Source organism: Colias philodice, chromosome 2 (assembly GCF_061535455.1).
Source record: "Colias philodice isolate Cphi_HAF_F1 chromosome 2, ilColPhil1 Martin Lab GWU primary, whole genome shotgun sequence".
NCBI classification, from domain to species: Eukaryota; Metazoa; Arthropoda; class Insecta; order Lepidoptera; family Pieridae; genus Colias; species Colias philodice.
Window position 1 is genome coordinate 11,784,274 of NC_143087.1, and position 24,552 is coordinate 11,808,825.

At 34.6% G+C, this 24,552-nt stretch overlaps 1 protein-coding gene across 1 annotated transcript in view; it reads right to left on the reverse strand.

Annotated features, from left to right (window-relative positions):
- Positions 1 to 23,384, reverse strand: part of LOC149490815 (endonuclease/exonuclease/phosphatase family domain-containing protein 1-like) — a 34,764-nt gene extending 11,380 nt beyond the window's left edge. Inside the window, exons 1-4 of the mRNA XM_089709078.1 lie at positions 22,853 to 23,384; positions 21,974 to 22,658; positions 21,188 to 21,337; positions 15,421 to 15,581 (exon numbers count right to left, since the gene is read on the reverse strand). Coding sequence (XP_089565204.1) covers positions 15,421 to 15,581; positions 21,188 to 21,337; positions 21,974 to 22,658; positions 22,853 to 23,147 — 1,291 coding nt within the window. The 5' untranslated portion in view covers positions 23,148 to 23,384. The remainder of the gene's footprint in view (positions 1 to 15,420; positions 15,582 to 21,187; positions 21,338 to 21,973; positions 22,659 to 22,852) is intronic.
- Between the last annotated feature and the right edge of the window lie 1,168 nt (positions 23,385 to 24,552).

The following is a 24,552-nucleotide window of genomic DNA, read 5'->3' on the forward strand; positions in this document are numbered from 1 at the left end:
TATAAATAAACGAGTCGCAATGCGGTGCGTGTGTTGCAGTTGCTGTGATTCTGTTATGTCACATCTTACGTGTTAACGTTCTCGCCTTGTTACTCTTATTGGTTTTATAAGGAATAGGAAAGGGATGGAATGAGGTCGAATTGTTTTGAATTCGAAAAATGTTAGTTGGAAAGTTAGTGCTTATAATGAGGCGGGAAAATTTGATCGATGTTGATGTTATAAAGATGCTGGAAACTGGGCCTTTCAAGGATCAAAGTTCAAGAAATTATATAGCAAGGAGCATAAATTATTATTTAAATTAAGAAATATACATTTGAAAATGATTGTTGAGATCTTATGATAAGATAAGCATAAAAATGTGTAGGTATCTTAAAAAATTACGATAAATATTGGTATATTTGGATATCACTAGACAATCTACTCTAGAAGTTCAAAATATTAATCGATAAAAATTGAAAATCACTAACTATAACGTCTTAAAATAATCTGCATTAATAATAATCCATATTTTTCTTAAGTCTTCATTCATTAGAATCGTATTAAGAATCACGTAAACGCAGCAAATTGTGACAATGTAGCGTTCGTCCGTCATTCTATGCCCTTGGCCAGGGACTTTGCAAATCTCGACACCAATAAACTGCCAATGGGAAAATTGAGGCAATTATGCAAATAAACCATTTGAACAATTCAACGTCTGCTTCAAAATCTGCTTCAATTTCCATCAATGATTTCTGTTCGAGATGATTTATTAGACACAATTGGGTATTGAGACGGCCACGCTGTCAAATTAATCGCCTCAATGAAAATTTAATGAACTATGCTTGGAATGAAGACGTCAATTTATTGTTATGTCTATCAGAATTATTTCTGTATCTCATTAAATAATTGACGAAAGGTTTCGCTTCTTCGATAATGCTAGATTACGTATAATTTCTGACCTTTTACAATGTTAAAGTATATTTATTGACATAAATCCAATTATTTAAGAGCAAGTTATAAAACTGTTACGATGAACCCTTCATTATATGCATTTATAGGTCCAATTTAAGGCCACTCAAATGTCATTATTCGAAGAGTCATTTTTAAAACAACCAATTGAAAACCACTCATATGTCATAATTCGACAAGGTATTCCTAAAACAATCCTACAGCCAGTTAATCAAACAATAGCAGATCTTAACCATACAGTAACATCACAGCACACCACGGACACTCCATACAAAATGATCGTTTTGACAGTCACACTATTAGGGCCCTTCTGGCCTCCTCCACTCAAGCGACAGCTCAAGCCGAGGTTCGTGGTCCCCGTCAAGGGGGGACGCCCTTGTGCATGTCGCTACCAGGGTGAACCTTCAGTTCACCCCCGCGTCCGCGTTAAAATGTAGAAGCCCTTCTGGCTAACATTGAGAGACACCACACAAAAAAAAAAAAAAAAAAAAAGACAGTCACACTGTAGAGACTGCAAATGTGTGTGTTAACGCTTTATGGTTGGCACATTTGTGACTAGCGTAAAAAAAAAATTCGCGTTTTTCTGATGAAATACATCCGTAAACAGCACAATATCTAACCATTTTCTACTAAAAACGATAATCACAAATCCAAAATAATAAAATTACTTTAAGTCAATTTGATTAATGTTGTCAATCTTCGTTGCGTATCGTCCTTGCAGAAAAATATGGCCCATTTTATGTCTGATCGTGCGGGGGTGAGGTAAGTTTAATTTTGGCGGGAGGCGGAGAGTGTCCGTTCTGTAGCGTTTAGCTACTATTATGTATTCTGTGATCACAGGTAACATGGTACGCGTGGAAAAAAATTGCCAATAATATTTTGATAGAAGCAATTAAACTATACCTGAGGACATCGAACATTCGTGAGAAATATTCAAGTACTATAACACAGCTGTAAAACTAATAATATTATTTATAGTTTCATGACATTACGGTCACGAAATTCAAATACACTTCGTCATAACCAGGAATACAAACGCGATTTATTTGAATGTATTATTAACATATGTTTTGTTCTCATTAATCAAATGTTTGTATAGCTGATTTGTCCGAGAATTGAATGAACAAGTTAAGATAATAAGCGGTATTTTTAATCTGTGCAATGTATTGTTTCCATGGTTACGCCAAAAAGCGGTAACAACACAAATTAATAGTATTCAAAGCTTCAGAAAATATATCGCTGATTGGTCGTAAAGTTGGTCCTTGGTTGTCCAACGTTGTAATTAAGAAGTTTATTAAAACGTTGGAGGTTTTTTTTGGTTTATTAATGGCATTAGCTTATGAATTTGGAATGTCGATACTTTTTTTTGTTTCAGAGAATAAACGTCGAACAACTAACTTGAAAGACAGAAAGAAATAGCTAACTAATCTTTATAATAATCATGCCAAATTCTGCCATAAATATATAACTTATTTATCCTGCGCAAATACATGTTTGAAAACTGGTCAGTGCGACCCAAATATAGCTGTAGTAGCCTCGCATATATTCCGATTACATTGAAACAATCTTACGACTAATGCAAATGTGCATTCGTGAAAATTCACCAAAGCGATTACGAAGCGGCGTTACGAATAATTACAAGTATGTATAAGTGCACGTAACAATAGTTTTCCGCATCGCATCCTAGCCGTTTACAGTTTCGGTTTAATTTATTTATCTTATAAAAACATGAACAATACATAGATAATATGAGAAATAAAAAAAATTTGAAATTAGTATAAGAAATGCACCAGCTTTCGATCAGGGGCGTGCACAGAGTTTTTGGACAGGGTAGGCAGAAATATTGCAATGATAATCCATACTAATATTATAAATGCGAAAGTAACTCTGTCTGTCTGTCTGTTACTCAATCACGCCTTAACTACTGAACCAATTTGCATGAAATTTGGTATAGAGATATTTTGATACCCGAGAAAGGACATAGGATAGGTTTTATCCCGGAAATCCTACGGGAACGGGTTTTTCTTTGAAAACGCGGGCGAAGCCGCGGGCGGAAAGTTAGTAAGTCATAAAAACTAATATTTCATATTGCAGTACTGATATTTGATTGGAGATACATAGTATGGTATTTCTTTAGAAATTTGCGGCACGATTTAAGGGGGGGGAGGGGAGGGAAAGGGAGGGGGGAGGTAAGGGGAGACCCCCTATAAAGTGGGGGGGTGAGGAAACCCCCCCTTCTATTTTTTTTTAATTTTTTTTGAGATTATATTTATACTAGCTTACCGCCCGCGGCTTCGCCCGCTTTGACTTAAACCTAATAAATTATATACTAAAACCTTCCTCTTGAATCACTCTATCTATTAAAAAAAACCGCATCAAAATCCGTTGCGTAGTTTGAAAGATTTAAGCATACAAAGGGACATAGGGATAGAGAAAGTGACTTTGTTTTATACTATGTAGTGATGTAGTTAGAAATATAACGAAGATTATGGGCTTTCTTGACTGCTCCGGCGCTGCAGAACGTGGCGCTTGCCCCCGTGTACCTCGTTGCAGGCAGGAGTCTTCACTCGCCTTCGTAGCTTCGGCTTTTTGGTCGCCTTTGGCGACCAGCCTCAGCCACTCCGGCTCGCTTGACTCTGCCTGCTCCTCAGCACACGCGGGCGCCACGCTCCTCCGCGCCTCCGACTTTTTTAATACACTCTAGTGTATGACAGACAAGTACCACGTGGAATCGGGGTGGACAGATTCGTTTCTGTGATTAACAATAATTTGTGTGCAATATACATACAATAAAAACATTTTTTTTAAATAATTATTTATTCAAATCTTGTATACATGTTTGATACAATTTACAATGGCAATGAATGGATCCATTTTATTTTTTTCTACCCATCGTCTCCACATATTCTATAATATTATCACCGAAGTTTGCTGGGTGGTTATAGTTATCTTTTTTAAAAAATCTTTTTACAACATGCCACTGGGACTCAAATGGGTTGTCTGGGTCTGAGTGATTAACTTTTTTATGAACATACCCATATTGCCCCAAACAATCATATGCTCGCCAATAACCCGTATGAATTGTTGTCCCCTCAGCAACATGCTTTTGAATGAACTATGGTTTTTAATATGTACATTAAGACATTTGTTATCTCTTTCAAACACAATTCTTGTAGTTTTGTCAATGTAACTCAAACAATTTTGAACATAATCTCAAAAATTAAAAAAAAGATTTCTCTGTAATTACACGTTTCCGCACGAAAAGCCGCTAATATATGTTTCGGGGCATCAATATCGATCGATAAAAATTAAAATCGCGCCGAAATTCGTGCCGCACGTTTCTAAAGTCAACCCCATAGTATTTCCGCAAAATAATGGAAAACATATCACGAACATAGGTCATATTATCTATAAAATAATTGTCAAAGTAGGTATGATATCCTAACTAGTATTCTATGTTATGTAATTAATGATTAACTTTACCTTTGTGTATTACAAATTCCGGTATAGATCCATTTATAGATCGGCCTTTTTCCTATCACTCTCTGTTTGATAAAAGTTTATTCATAAAACAAAAATAAGAATTTTTCGTTAAATTAGGTATGCCTTATTATCTTACAAAATACACTGATGATATACATAATCTATTTAGTTACTCTCAAAACACTTCACTTGCAAATTGTTGTAGTAAACATTATTAATTTTCTCAAAAAACAAATTTAACCTCAAAGTAAACGTTTGTTATTTCCAAAACAAAACAAACGAATAATGATACTATTTGCAGATGGTCTTTACCGCTACAAAATTGTATACATTATCACACTTCTTAAATTGGTCGCATATTCAACTTCAGTTTCGACTTTCGATGTAGTTCCGAATTCGGTTCGTACCTAATTCGTATATCTTCGTAAAAAGACACTGCCTACCTTGTGTGTTTGTGTGCGTGGTTTTATTACATCAGTGTGCCGTGTTTATAGGCACGCACACATATAAAATATGCGTAGACACGCAGAGCACACATATAAAAACTTAGACACGGATAGTTTGTGTCTTTGCCGTCCCGTGACGTACTGGGTCCTGTGGCGGCGCTAGTGCAGCGCATGAATAGTGACTTGAGCCGAGCCGGTGTTATAGAAATTAGATAATAATGCTACCAAAATACCGATAGATGGATCTAAAATATATTTGAAATATATTTTTATTTCTTAACTACATTGCGCAATTAATAAAATAAGAATAAAATTTAATGACGCTGTGAATTTCATTTATGCAATATGCATATTAAATATTGATCAGAGTTTGGTAAATGGTAGGGTAGGCAGTGTCTTTATGTCTTTATGGAATGCACGCCACTGCTTTCGATATCAATTAAGTAACTAGGTTTATAAAGGGTTTATAATTTATTTTTAAAAATATCATTTAAGTGAAACTTTAGGCGCTTTGAAAGTTCAAGGTCGCGTCATGTATATACCGTCACGTCATGGAGTAAGGTGACAATTTTGGTATCTTTGAATCTAGCCAAAGAAGTTTCACTTCTGACACGTGTACTCGGCACACACGCTCTTTTTTGATGGTACCTATATTTTTAATTGCTTTAGGCAAGCTATTAGTAGTTTATTGAACCAATTTAGAGGCAACGGACTATTTAGCCTTCCGTAAACTGTATTAGTTTCAAAGTAAACATAGGGTTGCCAGTCCTGAAGGCTACAGCCTACAACGGTAATGACGCGGACGGCCTGTGTTGATTTGGTTGTCATAATATAAGTGTGGTGCGTAGTACTATTTAATTATCTTGTTTTAATATGTAAGAAATTCAATGCGAAAAATATTTATCTAATAAATAATGTAAGAAAAGAAATATTGATACAGTTATGTGTATTTCTCAAGCACATGTAGTTGAGATATCAATTATTATCATTCAATAATCTGAAGAGAATTTTGTTAAAACGTTGAAATGTAATTCTTGAGTGTAATATGTAAATATTACAAATAATCATAAATAATAACTATAGAAGTAAATATCCCAGAAAAGAAATCAATCTATAAAACTTTTAGGGCTATTCGTCTAAACTCTTGATTTATTCGCCTTTCAATTTGCTCAGAAACCTACCTAGTGAGTTTTATAAGGAGTTTTCTGAGCGTTGACAACCCTACAAGCAATAACCAATTACCTACAATGTATACAAAATAGATTATACGCAGAATCTCGTGTGGATTAGTCATGAGCAAAACTTGAAAAATATAATAAAACTCTATATCCTTCTAATAGATTTTACTAATATGTATATGAAATCACAGAAAGCGAAAGCAAGCTTGTCAGTCTGTCTGTGTCATATTTCAACATCCGGAAAGATATCTAACATAATACTTAAACATGGATAAATCTTTATCTTTTTTGTTATACGATAGCCTAAGACCTATGCCAAATGTAGAGCTCAGAATATAAAACGTGAATGAATTAGTATTTTTGTCTCACTCATCATCATGACATCATTTTACTTTCAGCTTCCTACTCATATTAAAAACGCGAAAGTTTGTAAAAATGTATGGACTATGGTCTATGGATGTATGTTTGTAACTCTTTCACGCGAAAACCACTGAACGGATTTTGATGATACTTGGTATTATTGTAGCTTATGTACCAGAATAACACATAAGCTATAGAAATGGTCGGTTTTCATCCGCGGACAAAACCGCGTGACACAGCTAGTATTTCATGTGTTGAATTATAGTCAAGTCTATTTATCACATAGGTACTTACTTACTTGTCATTATGTTATAAAACAGTAGTACCTATTGGTTAAAACATTTACTAACTACCAAAAATAAATATTACGTTATCCAATTTACCTGTTTGTACCTAATACCTATTATAAGAAATCGGCATAGTGACGAATACCAGTATAGTTTATGTTTATTTGGAATAGAGGTTCGCGAAACCATACATACGGTAGACTCACAATTCTTAGAATATCAATTTATTTATTCTTACCTTACGTATATAAAATAAACAAATGTTATCTTGAAAGATTTTTTTGGTTGATGATGTTGTTTTGGGAATGAAGTGGGTGCCTTTTGTAAATTGAAATGTTAAAAGTCAATAACTTGTAATGTTTTATAAGATTTCTACATAATTAAACTCCCACCACCACCTTTTGAATAAAACTAATTAGGGTCTGAATAATAAAACTCGTGCAATATCACGAAAAATGAAATCAATTTACTTTTTTGGTATCGCAGTTGTTCAAACATGGTTTATAAAGAAATACTTTATCTCTCCTACGTTATAATAAAAAGAAAATATAAAATACTTTCACGATTAAATAATTACAATAATTTTTATTAAGCTATTGCATAGCTTCTATCGCGGGCCTTGAGCGCGGGGACCGAATCCAGAAATTTAGTAACGAAAAACCTCACGCTCCCCACTCCGACGGGCGCGGAGGTGTGGCTTGAAGGCATAGCATGCAATAGCTTTACCGCAGCAGTCCCCGAGTGTCACACGTCTTTTTTATCCTGAGGCGACCCTAACGTTTTGAACACTCTCTGTAGAGAGACTAGAGAGAGCGTGGAGACTAACCTAAGAAACAAACACTTGCTTAAATATTAGCTATCGATTTAAAATGATAATTACTAATATATCGATTTAAACATATAAGTACCTAGACTGGACAGAGTTACACGCATGTATAATCGTGATATTTATATCAGTCTGTGGTCTTTGGAGTAAAGGGGAAACCACAATATGAAATGTGGTTACGTTCACTTATAGGTACCTGCCATACTAATAATGGCCACGGTTTTGCGCGTATATGAAATACATTAAATGCTACTTTACATATTCCACAAGAACCAAGCTGTGACTCTCAAGATATTATATTTTTGCTACTTATAACAAAGGTAAATATTTTTGCTACTTATAAGGAAAGTATTTTTGAGTAATAGCTGTGTTTTACCTGAAAATAAAACACATATTAAATACTTACCTATATTTGAAGCTTACTTCATTGAGAAGGCACCTAGCTTTTTCCGCCTATTCTTCCCTCTCTTTCCGTTGTATGTATGCTATCTCTCTCGCACACCTCTCCACCAGGTGGCGGGGCGCACGATAATGTCGGGCGCTGGATGTTTTTCATTGAGTCGAAATCCACAACAGGTGGATGTTAAGTGTAAGCTTCAAATATAGGTAAGTATTTAATATGTGTTTTATTTTCAGGTAAAACACAGCTATTAAACACTTGACCGTAATTTGAAGCTTACTTCATTGAGACCTGCTTGTTACCCACCTGGTGTACAATATATGGACGCCAATGTGAATTTGAATACATAAGTAATTACTTATTTCTTTATTTGAAAGAGTAAGGTGTGCAGATAGCATACCTACCAATAAATCACACAAATTTTTATATTATATAATATATTAACAATCCCAGATGAAAAGTTAATCAAATAAGAACCAAAAAGTTAATCATAATGATTAAAAGTATTAGAACTTATGAGATTGGTTCAAGCGTACCTTAGTTAACCTTTTGGGCTTGAAAAGTTAAAGTTACTACAATTTTCACTATCTTTAGCGTAAATCTGCGAAAGCGCCAGTAACGACTTTCAATTACGCATTTAGATGTTACTTACAAAATGAAGCAACAGCTGATCCCGACGAGGCAAAAATACCTCAAACTCAAACCTTTATTTATTCAATTAGAACTCTGTAGAAGCACAATTGAATCATCTTAACATAGAATTACCACCTGTCTCAACTCACACAGTTTTAACCCAACCTGCTACAAGCGGACAAGAAGAGAACTTGGTCCTTACTTTTGGGGTCAGAAATAAATTTAAAAGGTCACCCCTTGAATAAGGCAATAAAATATCAAAACAGGTAAACGGTTTTAATTATAATACAGATTTTTAACATCCAACCAAACCGTGCGGTATCTATTAATGTTTAGAGCCAACGCCACCAATCATAATCTAAACATGGCTAGTACTTTCAGTACAATGCATGAATTAAGATATAATTATGATTTACATCAGAACTTATATACCGAAAGCCTCGGGACTACATAACGTGACTTATCTTCTTATACTTATGTAAAAATGAATCGCAAAATGTGTTGGTAAGCGCATAACTCGAGAACGGCTGAACCGATTTCGATAATTCTTTTTATATTCCTTGAAGTACGAGGATGGTTTTTATGTAGAGAAAACGTAAGTACCACGAGCGAAGCCGGGGCGGACCGCTAGTTTATAATAATAGTGTTTGTGCACAACACTAGGCAGTCAACAGCTATATGAACGTCAGATAGGAAAAGAGCCAAATTTATCCAGTCAGTAACAAAGGATTTTAACTATAGTTACTTTATTCTAATTCAACCAACTACTACTAGCTACTCCGTATGTCTTTTGGATAGACGGAGACAAATAGGATTTTTATTCCAACTATATCATTTGATATTTTGAAAATGTACTCCACATTTTCATACCGTCAGAGTCATTTTGCAGATTATAGTGGTGCAGCACTGAACACTGTCTATTAGGTGGCTGATGCTGCTGACCGGGCCTTCAGTTCCGCTTTCCAGAATACCTTCACCCTTCTAGGTGTTACTACTACTGAAATAGCGGTACTCTATCGCGTCGTTCAGGTCTCTAACTGACTAGGATTTCTCATATTATCGTAACAACCCTTGCTCGTTCTAACGAGGATAAATTATCGCCAAGGAATTCTGCTGCAGGATAATGGCAAGAGAGATTATAAGCTTAACTATGCATTATTATGTTAAGGAATATGGTGGGTTTTGAATACTATCGTCGTCTGAAAGTATCTCCTTTCGATTAACTGCATTAAGGATGCAGATCTGATCCCATCTTTGTTCCGTAGGAATGCTACGACAGTCTAAACGTTACACTGAACAAAGAAAATTGCCCTGAATATAGTCGGTTGTTCCAACATCCGTAATATGGCTAGCCTAAGGTTAGTTATCCCTTGATTGTAACTGCTACCAATGGAGGCATTGCTCTTGTGTTGTCCACAGTTGTGCGAGTGCAAAAATGAAGAACTGAGCTCGTGGGGAGCTATGTCGAATGAATCTGTGTTAAGATTATGACAGTATAGGACAGTTAGCTGTGGATGCGAAGACAGGACATTACTTTATTCATCCGTAAACACGCGAGGCAGCCACGGACAGCGATATAGCAAGAACTAAACTAGCAAAGTTTAGTTCGCTTACCAGACTTTGTCATGTTTTAAATGCAGTATATCCTCTGAATAGCATTGCATTTATGACTATTGATAAACTTAATTCACCCGTAAACACGAGAAGCAGGCACGGATAGCGATATAGCAAGAACTAAACCAGCAAAGTTTAGTTCGCTTACCAGACTTATATTTTAAAAGCCGTATAGCCTGTACATTTCATTTATTGCCCCCCCCCCCCCCCCCCTCAAAGCAAAGAAATGAGAAGTCATTTGGCAGAGCTTTCTCGTTAAGGGTAGGGGTTCCAAGTAATATCTAATAATAAGAGGCTTTTGTTTGGAAAGATTGACTTTCCGTTATTTATCCTCTATCCTATGTAACTCAACAGTCAGTATTCTCAGCATTCGTTGAGTACTTAAACGTTTTACGTTAATAGTTGTATATAACTTTATTATACAATATAATAATCCTGGTGGGATGACAAAAAACTTGTCTAACAAACGATTATCCTAATCCCTCAGCGATTTATTGTTTGAGCCCCGAAGAAAAATCTCATGGGTGCAATAATGAGGTCAAATGGGTTGAAAAACGAGTCAAATAAATTGCCTACAAGACCGGGCAACTAAAATAGGCCTATGAGAGGTCAACTATACGTAATCAATCGTCATTTGTTACATTCAATCGCTTTGCGATTAAAAAATCTCTTCCGATGTTTGTATATGAAAATTGGTCGGCTAGTGCCATTTAATTACGATACCAAACATACCGTTGACACAAGGCTTGGTGACAATCCTCGAAACCACCGCCACAAATCATCTGCGAGATGATATTTGATCCGACTCGCCTTCCTTTGTTGTGATTAGCATTTGCATTGGTAAATACAATTTGTTAAATTCCAATTTCCATAATTGGTAAACCAATGGTGGTTTCCTGATTCCTGAAGCGTAAACTTTTAGGATACGAAGTATCAATTTCATGCGCCCATTATTTGACGTATCTAACCTTTATTGTATTTATTAGGTCATTTACTATACTGCCCACTGTGAAGTAGATTTCAAAACCTTTTTCTACCTACCTTAGAAGAGTGAAGATCCGATACGGTCATATCCAAAACTTCTTTCGTGGGTCCTCGTTGACAAAAGCAAATATCTATGATCATTTTAATGATCAATCCTTTGTATATTTGCACCAATCGCCATTAAAGCCCCGCGAGGGCTGATATATATTTGCACCATTTCCCCGTGGGGACGGTTGTTATCAAAGCCCCGCGAAGGCTGATATATATTTGCACCATGTCTCCGTGAGGTACTGTTGTAATCAAAGCCCCGCGAGGGCTGATATATATTTGCACCATTTCTCCATGAGGGACGGTTGTAATCAAAGCCCCGCGAGGGCTGATATATATTCGCACCATCTTTTCCGTGAGGGACGATTGTAATCAAAGCCCCGCGAGGGCCGATATATATTTGCACCATTTCCCTGCGAGCGACAGCTGCGCGAGGGATGTTTGTAACTAGAAATAAGTAGGGCCTGCCAAAAAATGCTTAAGAGACACCCTGCGAGGGTGAATTTGACCTGGCTAACCCCTGCGAGGAGTAGTGGCCACATTTATGTATTCTGCTTCGAGCAAGAATACACCTTAGTGCTAATATAAAAATAGCAGTAAATAATCATTTAAATAATATAGCAATTAACAAGGTCCTTTAACTTATTTTCCAATGTTAGCGACATTTAATAAATTCATAATTCAAATCAATTCACTAAATTTTAAAATGAACTTCGATTCATATTTATTTTTGTCATCATGCAATCGATGTAACATTTAGTTGCTTTATATCCGTTAACATTCCTTACGAACGCAACCATACCGTCGTAGGACGTTATATTTAATTGCACAAAATAATCTCCACTCACCCACAATTTTTTACTTTTTGTCAAGGTGTACAAGTTTATAATATTATTCTAAAACGTTAGAAGTGAATTGTAAATCCTTTGAAATAAGTGTATCTAAATCTAATTTATATTAAGATATCTCGATAATTATTATACGATAACCCTTTCAGCACAAGTTCAGTAAACCAAAGAATTTAATTGTAAAATTTTTGGTACTTACTCGTTTTAACAAAAAAGTTGCATCATTTGAACATAGGAAACGTAATTTTCAATCAAATTAGCCGTGTGTAATATGTCTATTTTCACATAAAAACGGATCAGAATAATACTCATAAAAGGACACGTATAGACTACGGATAGTTTTGAATGTGTGGAACATTCATGGTACGTATCTACTATACATGAGCGAATTCCATCATTATTCAGTTGAGCAGTAACTCCCGTACGATTTATAAAATAATATCACAACGTGTTCTGACATGTCGTGACTTCTTGGAGCTGACTCATCTCGTTCGATAATTTTAGTAATAAACTATGATAGGAATTCCGAACCGTTCCTAGCGATAACGACAATGTAATAAAGTCGTAGCAATGGATTGTATGCCTGTAAAGCTTTGAGTTGGCTCATATCCATACTAAGTATTAATTGTAATTTTTCCACGAAAAATTCACTTGTACCCTTGTAATAAAAACACATTATTAAAAATGAAATAAAATATTAAAAATATCTATATACAAGAGAGGGTATTTGATATATCTAGTAATATCAAATAATCACAAAAGTAATATTAACGATTCGAGTAAAGCCGAACGGTAACACCGTTAAAATAGCTTTACTCACAGTATTAAAAATTCAAATATTAATTAGTACATATTGCATAATGAAATATTTCAAAAGAAAAGTTACTATTTCAAGTAAAATGTAACGGTTGTATCGTTAATTTTAAATATCTTTATTCATGCTATTAAGTATTTAAGCATATTGAAAAATAAACTATTGCTGAAGGATTCATTAAAAACCTCATTCCAGCATTTTAAATAAAGCCCAACGATTATACCGTTGACTTTAAAGATTTTTACTCATTTTTAAGTAAAATATTATTAGAATAGATGTAAAAATAACTCACTGTACCGATCCGACGGGATACACTTTTTAACACTTTTAGCACTTGCTTTAAGCAATACTTAATACTTAATAGCACCAAGGTTGTAGTCTTGTAGACAACCTTCTCGCGGCGGAAGCTAGACGCCAATGAAAAACATCCAGCGCCCGACATTATCGTGCGCCCCGCCACCTGGTGGAGAGGTGTGCGAGAGAGATAGCATACATACAACGGAAAGAGAGGGAAGAATAGGCGGAAAAAGCTAGGTGCCTTCTCAATGAAGTAAGCTTCAAATTACGGTCAAGTGTTTAATTTTCAATTGGCCAAGAAAAAGAGCTGCTGGGTCGCGTTATGTTACGCCCACCAAACACACAGTCATACGATGTACAGCATTGGCATGCTACTGTTTGACACTGATATTCTCTGGGGATCTAGAACCTTCTCCAGAACGAACTGATATACAAATTATCATGCAGGCAAAGCTGCGGTCTGCAACTAGTGCATAGATAAAATTATATTGCTTTTCCTCAAGGACACTTGCAATTGATACGGCGTTTAAAACATCGCGAATGACCGTAATGAAATGACATGCGAATTGTGAACACAAAGCCGTAATTATCTCAATTATGTACTCAGATTAAGGAAAACCTACGAAGACGCTTTGAAATGAAAATTATTATGTTTTTACGGTTTCACGGTTTTTCCGATATTGCTTCGCTCCTATTGGTCTTAGGGTGGTGATATTAGGTATATAGCCTATAGCCAGCGAGTCTATATAGCCTTCCTCGATAAGTAGACTATCTTACAGTGAAATAAATTTTCAAATTTTCAAACATTCCGATAGTAGGTACATATGAATAAATAGTGTTACTCAATACCCACGTATTAAAGTATAAATTGTATACGTGTATTTACATTGAAATGAATTGGAAAATCGATTGATTCTTGAATTAAATTATTTATTCATAGATTAGTTCCGGTCGTAATTAATATTTTTTTTACATTCTATACATACCTACGTATCAAACATACGTACAATACATATATATAATGTACATACATATATAATACTAGCTTTCCACCCGCAGCTTCGCCCGCGCAGTCAAAGAAAAACCCGCATAGTTCCCGTTCCCGTGGGATATCCGGGATAAAACCTATCCTATTTCCCGGGATAAAAAGTAGCCTATGTCCTTTCTCGGGTATCAAAATATCTCTATACCAAATTTCATGCAAATTGGTTCAGTAGTTAAGGCGTGATTGAGTAACAGACAGACAGACAGAGTTACTTTCGCTTTTATTAGTATGGATACCTATCTATACATATATATATATAAAAATGAAACAAATATTTGTTTTTTGTCCGCTTACATATTATTATGTACGCATCATACAAAAATCTGCGAAGAAATACTGAATTTTTAACTTCTCAATTGTTAAAGTTTAAACTTAAATTATAGGCCAAATTTGTATCTTTACCTAATACGATGTTTTATAATTACGTTTAGCTTTGAAAACCTAACGAAAAAGCGAACGAAAGAACAATAACAAGATATTGTTTTTCATAATAAAACCAAGAGATAAACGTAAAAAGAAATCGTCCACCGTTTATTTTATAGCGCAGGGTAGGTACTCGTGCGCACCCACGGCCTTCGAAAAACATCAACAAGTCTTAATCGAAAAAAAAACACGTTATGTGTATCTACTTTACTTCTTTTTTAAAGTAATATACTTGATAAAAATACTAACCTCTTGACTACAGCTGACCAGGGGATCGCTGCTCCTATACTTGCAAAAAATACCAAAAAAAAACTCACAAAATGTCCACCAACCTTGACTACAGCTGACCAGCCGTTCGCTGCTTACATCTGCCAGTAAACCCATGAGCCTCTTCACTTCACTAGCTTCCACGGCCAGGTGTATCTGGTCTATCACCACGTCCTCTATCGAGATCTAATATATTAACAAAAATCTTACAAAATATCCACCAACATTGACTGCATTTGACCAGGCGCTAGCTGCTCCTATACCTTCAAAAAGTAACAAAAAAAATTCTACCAACCTTGACTACAGCTGACCATCCGTTCGCTGCTCGCATCGGCCAGCAGGCCCATTAGCCTCTTCACTTCACTAGCTTCCACGACCAGGTGTAGCTGGTCTATCACCACGTCCTCTATCGAGATCTAATATATTGAAAAAAATCTTACAAAATTTCCACCAACATTGACTGCAGTTGACCAGGCGCTGCTCCTATACCTTCAAAAAACTCACAAAATGTCCACCAACCTTGACTACAGCTGACCAGCCGTTCGCTGCTCGCATCGGCTAGCAGGCCCATTAGCCTCTTCACTTCACTAGCTTCCACGACCAGGTGCAGCTGGTCTATCGCCACGTCCTCTATCGTGATCGCCTTGTTGCAGTTCTCGTAGATGAAGCCGAGCGAATGGCTGTAAAGACACGCCGGTTAGATGCGTAATAAACATACTAGCTATAGGGCTATAACATTTTAAGTCTCGTTTGGGATAGTATATTCGATAGCGGACTTAAGTTGAGTGTATGATAGAATATTATAGCCTTCAACAGCGCAACGATCCAAAGAGGATCTTGGCCGAATATCAAGTTTCCAGGTTTCGTGCCTTAGCGCCGCGCCCTGGTGTTGAGGTCTTCTACTTGAAGAATATCCAGATCTTTTTGGACAGATAGAATATTATACATGTGAAAATTTTGATTGATGTGTTTTTTTTTGTGTGGTACCGATTTATCACGACCAGTAAAATAAATCAATGAAAGAGCATCTAGCAAATTCATTTTGGGCACAGACTAGTATTTTTAATAAAGCAGACTGATATGGGAGTGTACTTTTGGTAAGGGTTAGGCAATATAAATTTAAAAAAAAAGTCTTGAACGTTAATTTATAATTAATGTAGGTTCATTCTTAGTAAAAAGTTCGAGAAGCCATTCGGGAGGTGGAGGTAGGAAGACACATTGAATAGACGCTTGCTCTTAAATTACTGCTACTAATTTCATGTTTATTTCTTATTTTACTACGACTTACTCTACAATAATTACATAACGGTAATAATACGGATTCTATACAAATGGCATCACAGAAATAGCCATTAAAATAACGTAAAATGACGTATAAAAAATTAAGCAAAAACCCCGTCTAGTGTTGAACATCATACCGTTATAAATACTGTATCAAATGAATGAAGTGAACCATGAAAATACCTTAAGGAAATTAAAAAAGCTATTGAATGTTGATTTTAAATTATATTTTGATGATGTTCACCTACGCGTTTAAAGTACGATAAGAAATAATATCCAATTATTTGTTAACAAAGACTTATTAAACCTTTTCAACACGTCAGAACTGGACGAAATTTTAATGCAACCAACCGGAAGGCTTTAAAAAAAAATAACCATCAAAATCGGTTCATGCACCAGCATTCAAAAGAAAAACCATCAAAATAGGTTCATCCAGGCGAAAGTTCAGAGGTAAGATACCAAAAAAGCAGTCAATTGAGGACCTGCTTTTATGAAGTCGGTTGAAAAAAAAATTAGTATAAAATGTCGAAAAGTAAAAATGACAAGCGGACGGAAGCTGTTAGTCACAGAATTTAATTACCTACCTACCATTTACCAACACGTTTTGAGAAAGTGTTTTAATATATTATCAGATGTAATAAAAATGGTTTAAAAACCGTAGTCTGTAATAAAAAACAAAATCTGCGTGCTTGGAAATTGCTGTCACATCAACAATTTTAGAGAGGAGGAGAAACTAAAAAAAAAACATTTATATCAATTTGAAAGTAAATTTGGTCGTTGCGTATTTGCTTACAACCTAAGTATACAACTATAAAAAAACTAGTCATTGTATTTTGATGAAATCTAATCAATAAACGTATCATGAAAAAACACACGCCAAACATTACATTATACCTTACCAGCCTTACTTATAGGTACCTCATAAAATTATAGAACTATTTTAATTCATGATTTATTACCTAAGCACTTATTACAGCAAAAAAAAATAATTAAAGACCTAAAAGGTATTTAATTCTTTCGCTCTAAACCTTAAGTTATTAACCTTTCTGCGTCTTTATAATTAAATGTCATAAAAACAAAAAACGAATACAAGACCAAAACGCAACGTATAAACTTTAAACAAATCAAATCAGACATTTGATTTGCCCCCACATAGCATATCACTACACCACGAAAGATCGCAAACCTTGGCCGAGACCGTGAGATAACGGTCCAGTTACTAAGCAATGATTAGAATAAACATAAAAAATAAACTATATTATATGTAAAAAACATTGACACGGATTTCGTACGTTGAACGTGAATATTAGATAGTGCAAACACGAATTAAAGGTGACACTTAAAAAACTATAGGAAAATTTTGAGTTCATTTTAATAGAACATTTTATCGGGACGTTATATTATATTAGCACAACTGTGAAAAATGTTAAAACTCATATACTTATATATATATCTATACAAAAAGAGCAATAATATGAAAGTGAATATTTTATTTTTAAAGTACGTATTAAACGTATAATATATTTATCTTAATCATTTAGTGTATAATGAACGACATTAATCAGAGTATGATTTCTTGGAGCGATTCCGAATCGAATTGCTCAATACTTTTTATTTCCATTGGCAAGTGGCACACAATTATCTCTATCAATACAAATATAATAAATCTGTTTGTCATGCTAAGTATTAAATTTCGATAACACAATATGTACAGCTAAGAAAAGAATTATTAAAATTTGTGTCCATCTATTCCTACTTATAAACTCCGAACCCACTGAACCGATTTTGACGTGACTTGCACTGGCAGATAGCGGCTTCTATGTAACGTAGGTTACTTCTATTCGAAAAGTAATCAGGATAGCCGCAAAATACTCCATATTATAAAGTCTTCCGTCTTAACGTCTGCCTGTCTGTTCACGATTAACTACAGCACCGATTTTCATTCTATTTCGTTTCCCCTTTATAGGTTGGCCACTATCGAGGAAGCTTTTAGTACAAAATTTGTTAAATTTTAGACAACGTGGGCGAACAACGTTTAATTTGTGGCTAAGTACGAGTGGAAAGTTAATTTTCAGATAAACACGAACGAAGTCGAAGACAAAACTACTACATCAAAAAAGTCACTTTACACTGGGTTAACAACCCGACCTTGTGGTACCATTAAAACATTAAAACTTTAAGCATAAGCTGTTTCAACCTGTTTCGTGTTTTCATAATGTTCAAAATAAACACCACTAAAATATTCATAAAGAATTAACTACGCTCTGAATTCGTGTTTTCGAGATTTACGCCAGCTCTTTCACTAAAACTATTTATGTACTCTCAGGATTATACAAAACAATAGTTAAATAAATAATAACGACCTTTGCGCATAGATTATACATTTATGTGCAAAGGTCGTTCTATAGAAATGTTTCAAGAACTATAAGATAATACAATTCGCAATATCTTAAGTCTTAACTTAATATTATAAATGCGAAGACGAAAGTTTGTGAGGATGTGTGTGTGTTTGTTACTCTTTCACGCAAATTCTACTGAACCGATTACAATGAAATTTAGCACACATATAGAGAGTAACTTGGATTAACACATAGGATAGTTTTTATCCCGGAAATCCCACGGGAACGGGAACTATGCGCGTTTTCCTTTGAAAACGCGGGCGAAGCCGCGGGCGGAAATCTAGTTATACAATAATTTTGTATAATTTTATTTTATATTAAGGTATTAATCTAAACCGATAACTCATTTTCCTGAAATTTTACGTGTAGCCAGATTAAGATGTAATAATGTTTTAAAGTGAAACTTTTATTACATCGTCTCAAACTTTTTGGTCTGTGTAGCGCATGTCGCGTGTATCGTAGGTATACCTACTCGGCACGCGACATGCGCTACACAAAGCAGTGTTCGGAACCGTTCGAACAGTTTCACTTTTACCGTGGTTTCATAAAACCACACAACATTTTTTTTTTTTTCGCATAACATCCGATCGAAGCTACTGTATCGAATTGGGTAAATCTCTCGACTATTATAACATAGTTAAAAAAAGACGTATGACACTCGGGGACTGCCACGGTCAAGCTATTGCATGCTATGCCTTCAAAGTTCAAGCCACACCTCCGTGCCCGTCGGAGTGGGGAGTGTGAGGTTTTTTCGTTACGGAATTTCTGGATTCGGTCCCAGCGCTCAAGGCCCGCGATAAAAGCTATGCAAAAGCTTAAAAACTACTTTGCTAGTCAATGATATTACCACAAAAACTACATTTGTGCAGAAGTAAATATTATTTGGTTACTGCAAGGTTTAAGGTATGTTCTTCGATCAAACTAATGCCAATAATTACCAAACAAACTGTGTTTACTAATTTCCATTGAAACACAATTACGATTGTTTCAATTTGGAATGTTGCTATTTTAGGCATTTGAAAAATCATCGATTTTATGGAAGCCATACTGGCTATACTATATGCCTGAAAACTTGTAATGTTATCAATTATTATCTTTGATGGATATTTTCTACTGAATTATGTATTATGAATAATATTCCTAAAATACTATATTATCTACTATCTATACAATCTTATATAATTTTTGTATCTCAATTTGAATATCTCAATTAGACTACGATTACGATACGACTATGTCACATGTACAAATAATCAAGAAGTGTGCATTTATTATTAAAACTTTAAAAAAGGGAGTTCATGTGAACATTTTCTGACATCTCCATACAAACTAATTAACATATACATATATATCTTTAAAAATTCTGTACATCATTGAAATGATAACGACAAATTATCTCGAGTGTCCTTGCAACACAAATGACAACACTTGGTCAGTAAAATACACAGAGACATGAGGAAAATAGACATGACATTGCTTTTGTTATTTTATTGTATAGCCCGTTTTTGTATTGATTTAAAGTGCACATACAGATACATGAATATGACTTTACATTGTATATAAGTAGAGTCCAATTTTGATTGATCGTGACATTCTTTAAACAGGTGGTTTATTTGTTGTGAAATTTATTTCTTTTAACTTGTGAATATAATGAGTGCTGTCGCGTGCGCAGCCTTGATTTTAAATAGGTCTTTTACTGTATTTATTACTAGTTAAAGAAATAAATATTGTGTTTAAATAAGCATTTTAAGAAAGCATTGTGGTTAGGTACATTGCAGAAATTAGCACCAATTTAGAACTAAATACTTATTTACTTAGGATCACAATATATAATACACTAGCTTTCCGTCCGCGGCTTCGCCCGCGTTTCCAAAGAAAAACCCGCATAGTTCCCGTGGTATTTCGGGGATAAAACCTATCCTATGTGTTAATCCAAGTTACCCTCTATATGTGTGCTAAATTTCATTGCAATCTGTTCAGTAGTATTTGCGTGAAAGAGTAACAAACACACACACATCCTCACAAACTTTTGCATTTATAATATTAGTAGGACTTATCTACATATGTGGCTCTATTTTTATATTGTTTACATAGATGTTTAATCATTGAAGCTCTAATAATAAGCTGGCAGTAAAAAGGTAGCTGTGAATTTTCAACTGACTACCCCCATTACACACTGTTATTTCTATTACATTTAACCTATTTTTAAAACAACTCCCCTTATATTGAATTTAATCTTTATTTACAACATAGGCCCACTTGTAAGTGATACTCATCCTATCATACATACTAATATTTATAAACGCGAAAGTTTGTAAGTAAGCATGGATTGATGTTTGTAACTCTTTCACATAAAAACTACTGGACATATTTGAATGAAACTAGGAATATAGGAACATCAGAATAACACTTGAGCTAGTAGAAATTATAAAATACTTGATTTTGCACGCGGGTTCGTCTGCGGGTGTAACCGCGCGGCATAGCTACTTTTACAATAGCTATGTTAGTACATTTCATGACATATAAAAAAAACTTGCATACTTTTGCAATTATTTTTTCCAAATTTCCTAAAATAAACAATAATTGTTCTATAGCTATTGACTCACCATTCAGTATTCTGCGGTATACAAAACTCCCAATTCTGACTATTACATTTCCACTCTCTGACCCTTCTCAACGTTGGTGCATTTAATTCTTCACATAGCACTTTAACAGCCTCTATTTCTTGTATATCTTGTAATGCTATTATGGACAACCTGTTAAAATTAAATATACAAGAAATTGAAGTAAAAATAAATTTAATGTTATATTGCTATTGGGTCAATACTCCACAGTTTTCTCTGTTCTATATAATATGTGAAAGTGATAGAATAGATTTAAAGGAATAATGTCCGAAATTTTCTATACTTCCATTATTATTTCTTTGGGAAAATATGCACACAAAGCAAAAAACTAGCATACAAATATTCTTGCAAGACAATGAATAATTATGTAATAACTTATATACTCATAAAATGTTAAAATAATAATTAAATATATCTTTTAATATTTTCAAGAATTTTTTGTACATCGGTGGATAAAATATTTTGTATATAGGTTTTAAAAGTGTGATCAAGTCTTTAATTTATATCATTGCATGTCTTGAGTATATTTGTAGGTGTTAAGTATTCCGACCTATCTGACATCTGAGTACTCAATCACTCATAAAATATGTAAATGTTCATGTTAATTTTTCATATAACATTTACACAATAAGATTTATTAACACAATTTATTGGCTAATTTAAAACTTCATACGCATGATAATTTGCAAGAGAATAAAATGATAAACATACTAATTACTGAATTATCACTACTTAGTACTTATTACATCAAGATATCTTGTTCCTTACTTGTTTTCTAATATTGTCCGACACACAACCTCCCTCACTCCAGGGTTTATCACTTTATCCCTCGTCAGCTGGTGAATATTCCATGAAGCGAGACGGCAACACCTCTCACCGTCTCTTTCGTACATGAAAACTTCTTTTACAACTGGTCTGTGTGAATATGCTGATAGTAAATCTAATATATCGTTCACTGGAGCTGCCGCGAATCCATTCGGCAATGTTAAGGGGAATTTAGCTGGCATCGAAAAACTTTTTCTACAGGGTGTTGTTGGTGTTTTTAATTCACTACTCATTACAGATCCGTTTAGGGACTCATCGGTCCATCCATTTACATGGCCGTTCGTTAAGTGTTGTTCACTCTCACACTTCCTCGGTTCCAAGCTCAAGTGAATCTTCACAGCACTAAGTCGGATCACATCCATGCCTCTTACTTTAATTAAATCATCTAATGACTTAAATGGACCTTTCTTATTCCTATAATCGACTATATTAGCTGCTATTTCTTGGTTTAAGCCAGGTACACACTGCAGTTGGAACACACTGGAGGAGTTCACTGAGCATAGCTTATTATCTGATAATAATCTAAAGCTGTCCAGTGAGTGTGTACACGAGCTAGCTCTCGACACTTGTCTTCTAATGTTTGCACATATTTCTGGTCTTAGTGTATCCAGCTTTTCAGCACCTATACCTAAAATATTAAAATGGTGTAAGATACCTTCAAATTAACATTACAGAGTGCTGCAGCTGCAAAATAGATTTATGTACTGTTTTATCTTAATAATAAAAAGTTTGATCATTTGTTTCTTTTTTGTGGAGCTTTGTCATTTGACATATATATTCAAATTATCCGTTTATAAACAAAGAAATTAGTAATACTGTTACCTGATACTAAAGCAAGGTCGTCGACTCGTTTGAAACGGCCGATCATCTGTCGATGCCTGACTATTTCCCGCGCTAGCTGCCTGTTGACACCTGGCAGCGTCATCAGCTGCTCTTCCGTCGCTGTATTAATATTCATCAGCTCGGGATACTCCTCCGACGGCGGCAAACTGAATGTGTGACTTAAACTGGACTTGTTCAGTTTTGAACGTCGCACAAATCCGCGAAAGGATTTCCGGCTGCCCTTACTCCGAACAGAGCTCGGACTCTGCCCCATATCGATATTTGTCACTTGCATTAAATACCCAACTTAACACACTCCACAATTTCACTAGGTATTTGTTTGAACTATTATTAGATTAAGATTACAAAAGCGCGCACTTTCACTGCACATCCATATACACATCAAAAAAATAAACTCGATTCTATCTAGAAGGCAGAATAAGAAGAAATATTTATTTTCGTATGTAAAAACGTAAATAATTATATCACATCCATCTTCATGCACTCAAATCACGACAATGGAAATTAAAAATCAAAATGCAATTTCTGTCAAGCTCATGTCAACTGCTGTCACGTTTGACACTGACATATTTTTTTCTTTAGTAAAAAGAGCATTGGCTTTTAGAATAAAATATTACGATCTCGGAGCAATTATCAAGCCTGGAGAAGTAACAATTAATTGAACAATAAAGCACTAGTTTGGCCTTTTTGGCTTATGGCAAAATGTCATGCGAAAAAAGAGGACAGATATATGTCAGTTCGACAGTTTCAAATGACATGTAGCCATTACAATTTGTTTTAGTGACCAGTCTGGTCACTAACGCATGGTGATTTTAATTATTGTTTTTGAAGTGAAAAACGTGTTTTCTAGTTTCTTATGTTATTTTCTGAAAAGATAATTTACTAAAGATTACATGGCTTGTGTTGTTCACGGCTGTAAAAGCCGTATTACTGGGAAATCGGATGAAGATTGGAATTTGTCTTTTCACAGGTTAGTGTTTTGATCAATTTTTTTGTTAATTGTAATATAAATAAGTTAATTTACGTTATTTTCATAATCATCTATGTTTTATCTAACCGTAATCATTGAAATGAAATCATAATCAGCTTAGTTTTTAGAAAAAATGCAAAATATAACTTCCATAGTGTTGTGCAATTATCGATACATACTTGAGTAGTTACGAAGTACTTCATTGATAATGACTGCTTTAGGTTAGGAGAAAAAAAAAGGTATTTAAGTATGGATTTTATTGTTATACGCAGGTTTCTGGCTTGAGAAAAATTAAAAGATGTTTGGGTTAAAGCTATAGCACAGGGAAAATTGGAAGCCTTCAAAACATTCTCGGCCTTGTTCAAATCATTTCGAATCAGACGGGAAGAAAAGTAAAGTGATTTGCAGAGATGCTGTGCCACAAGTTTAAGGTGGCATCTATTTTAAATAATAAATATTGTAATTTGTTAATTAAGTATCGAAATAAAATGTTGTAAAAAAATTTTTAAATTTCATTTGTTTAATTTGAAGCAATTTATTTTAAACTTTTACCATTTTTTTCCTGTGGGAATGAGTTATTTTCCCGCGGTAAATTGTAGCCTATATGTTATTCTGCTGTTTAATCTATAATATGTATAATTGTAAAGTTCCATATAAACTCATTCAATAGTTTTTTCGTGAAAGAATATCAAATGTCCATTCTTATATA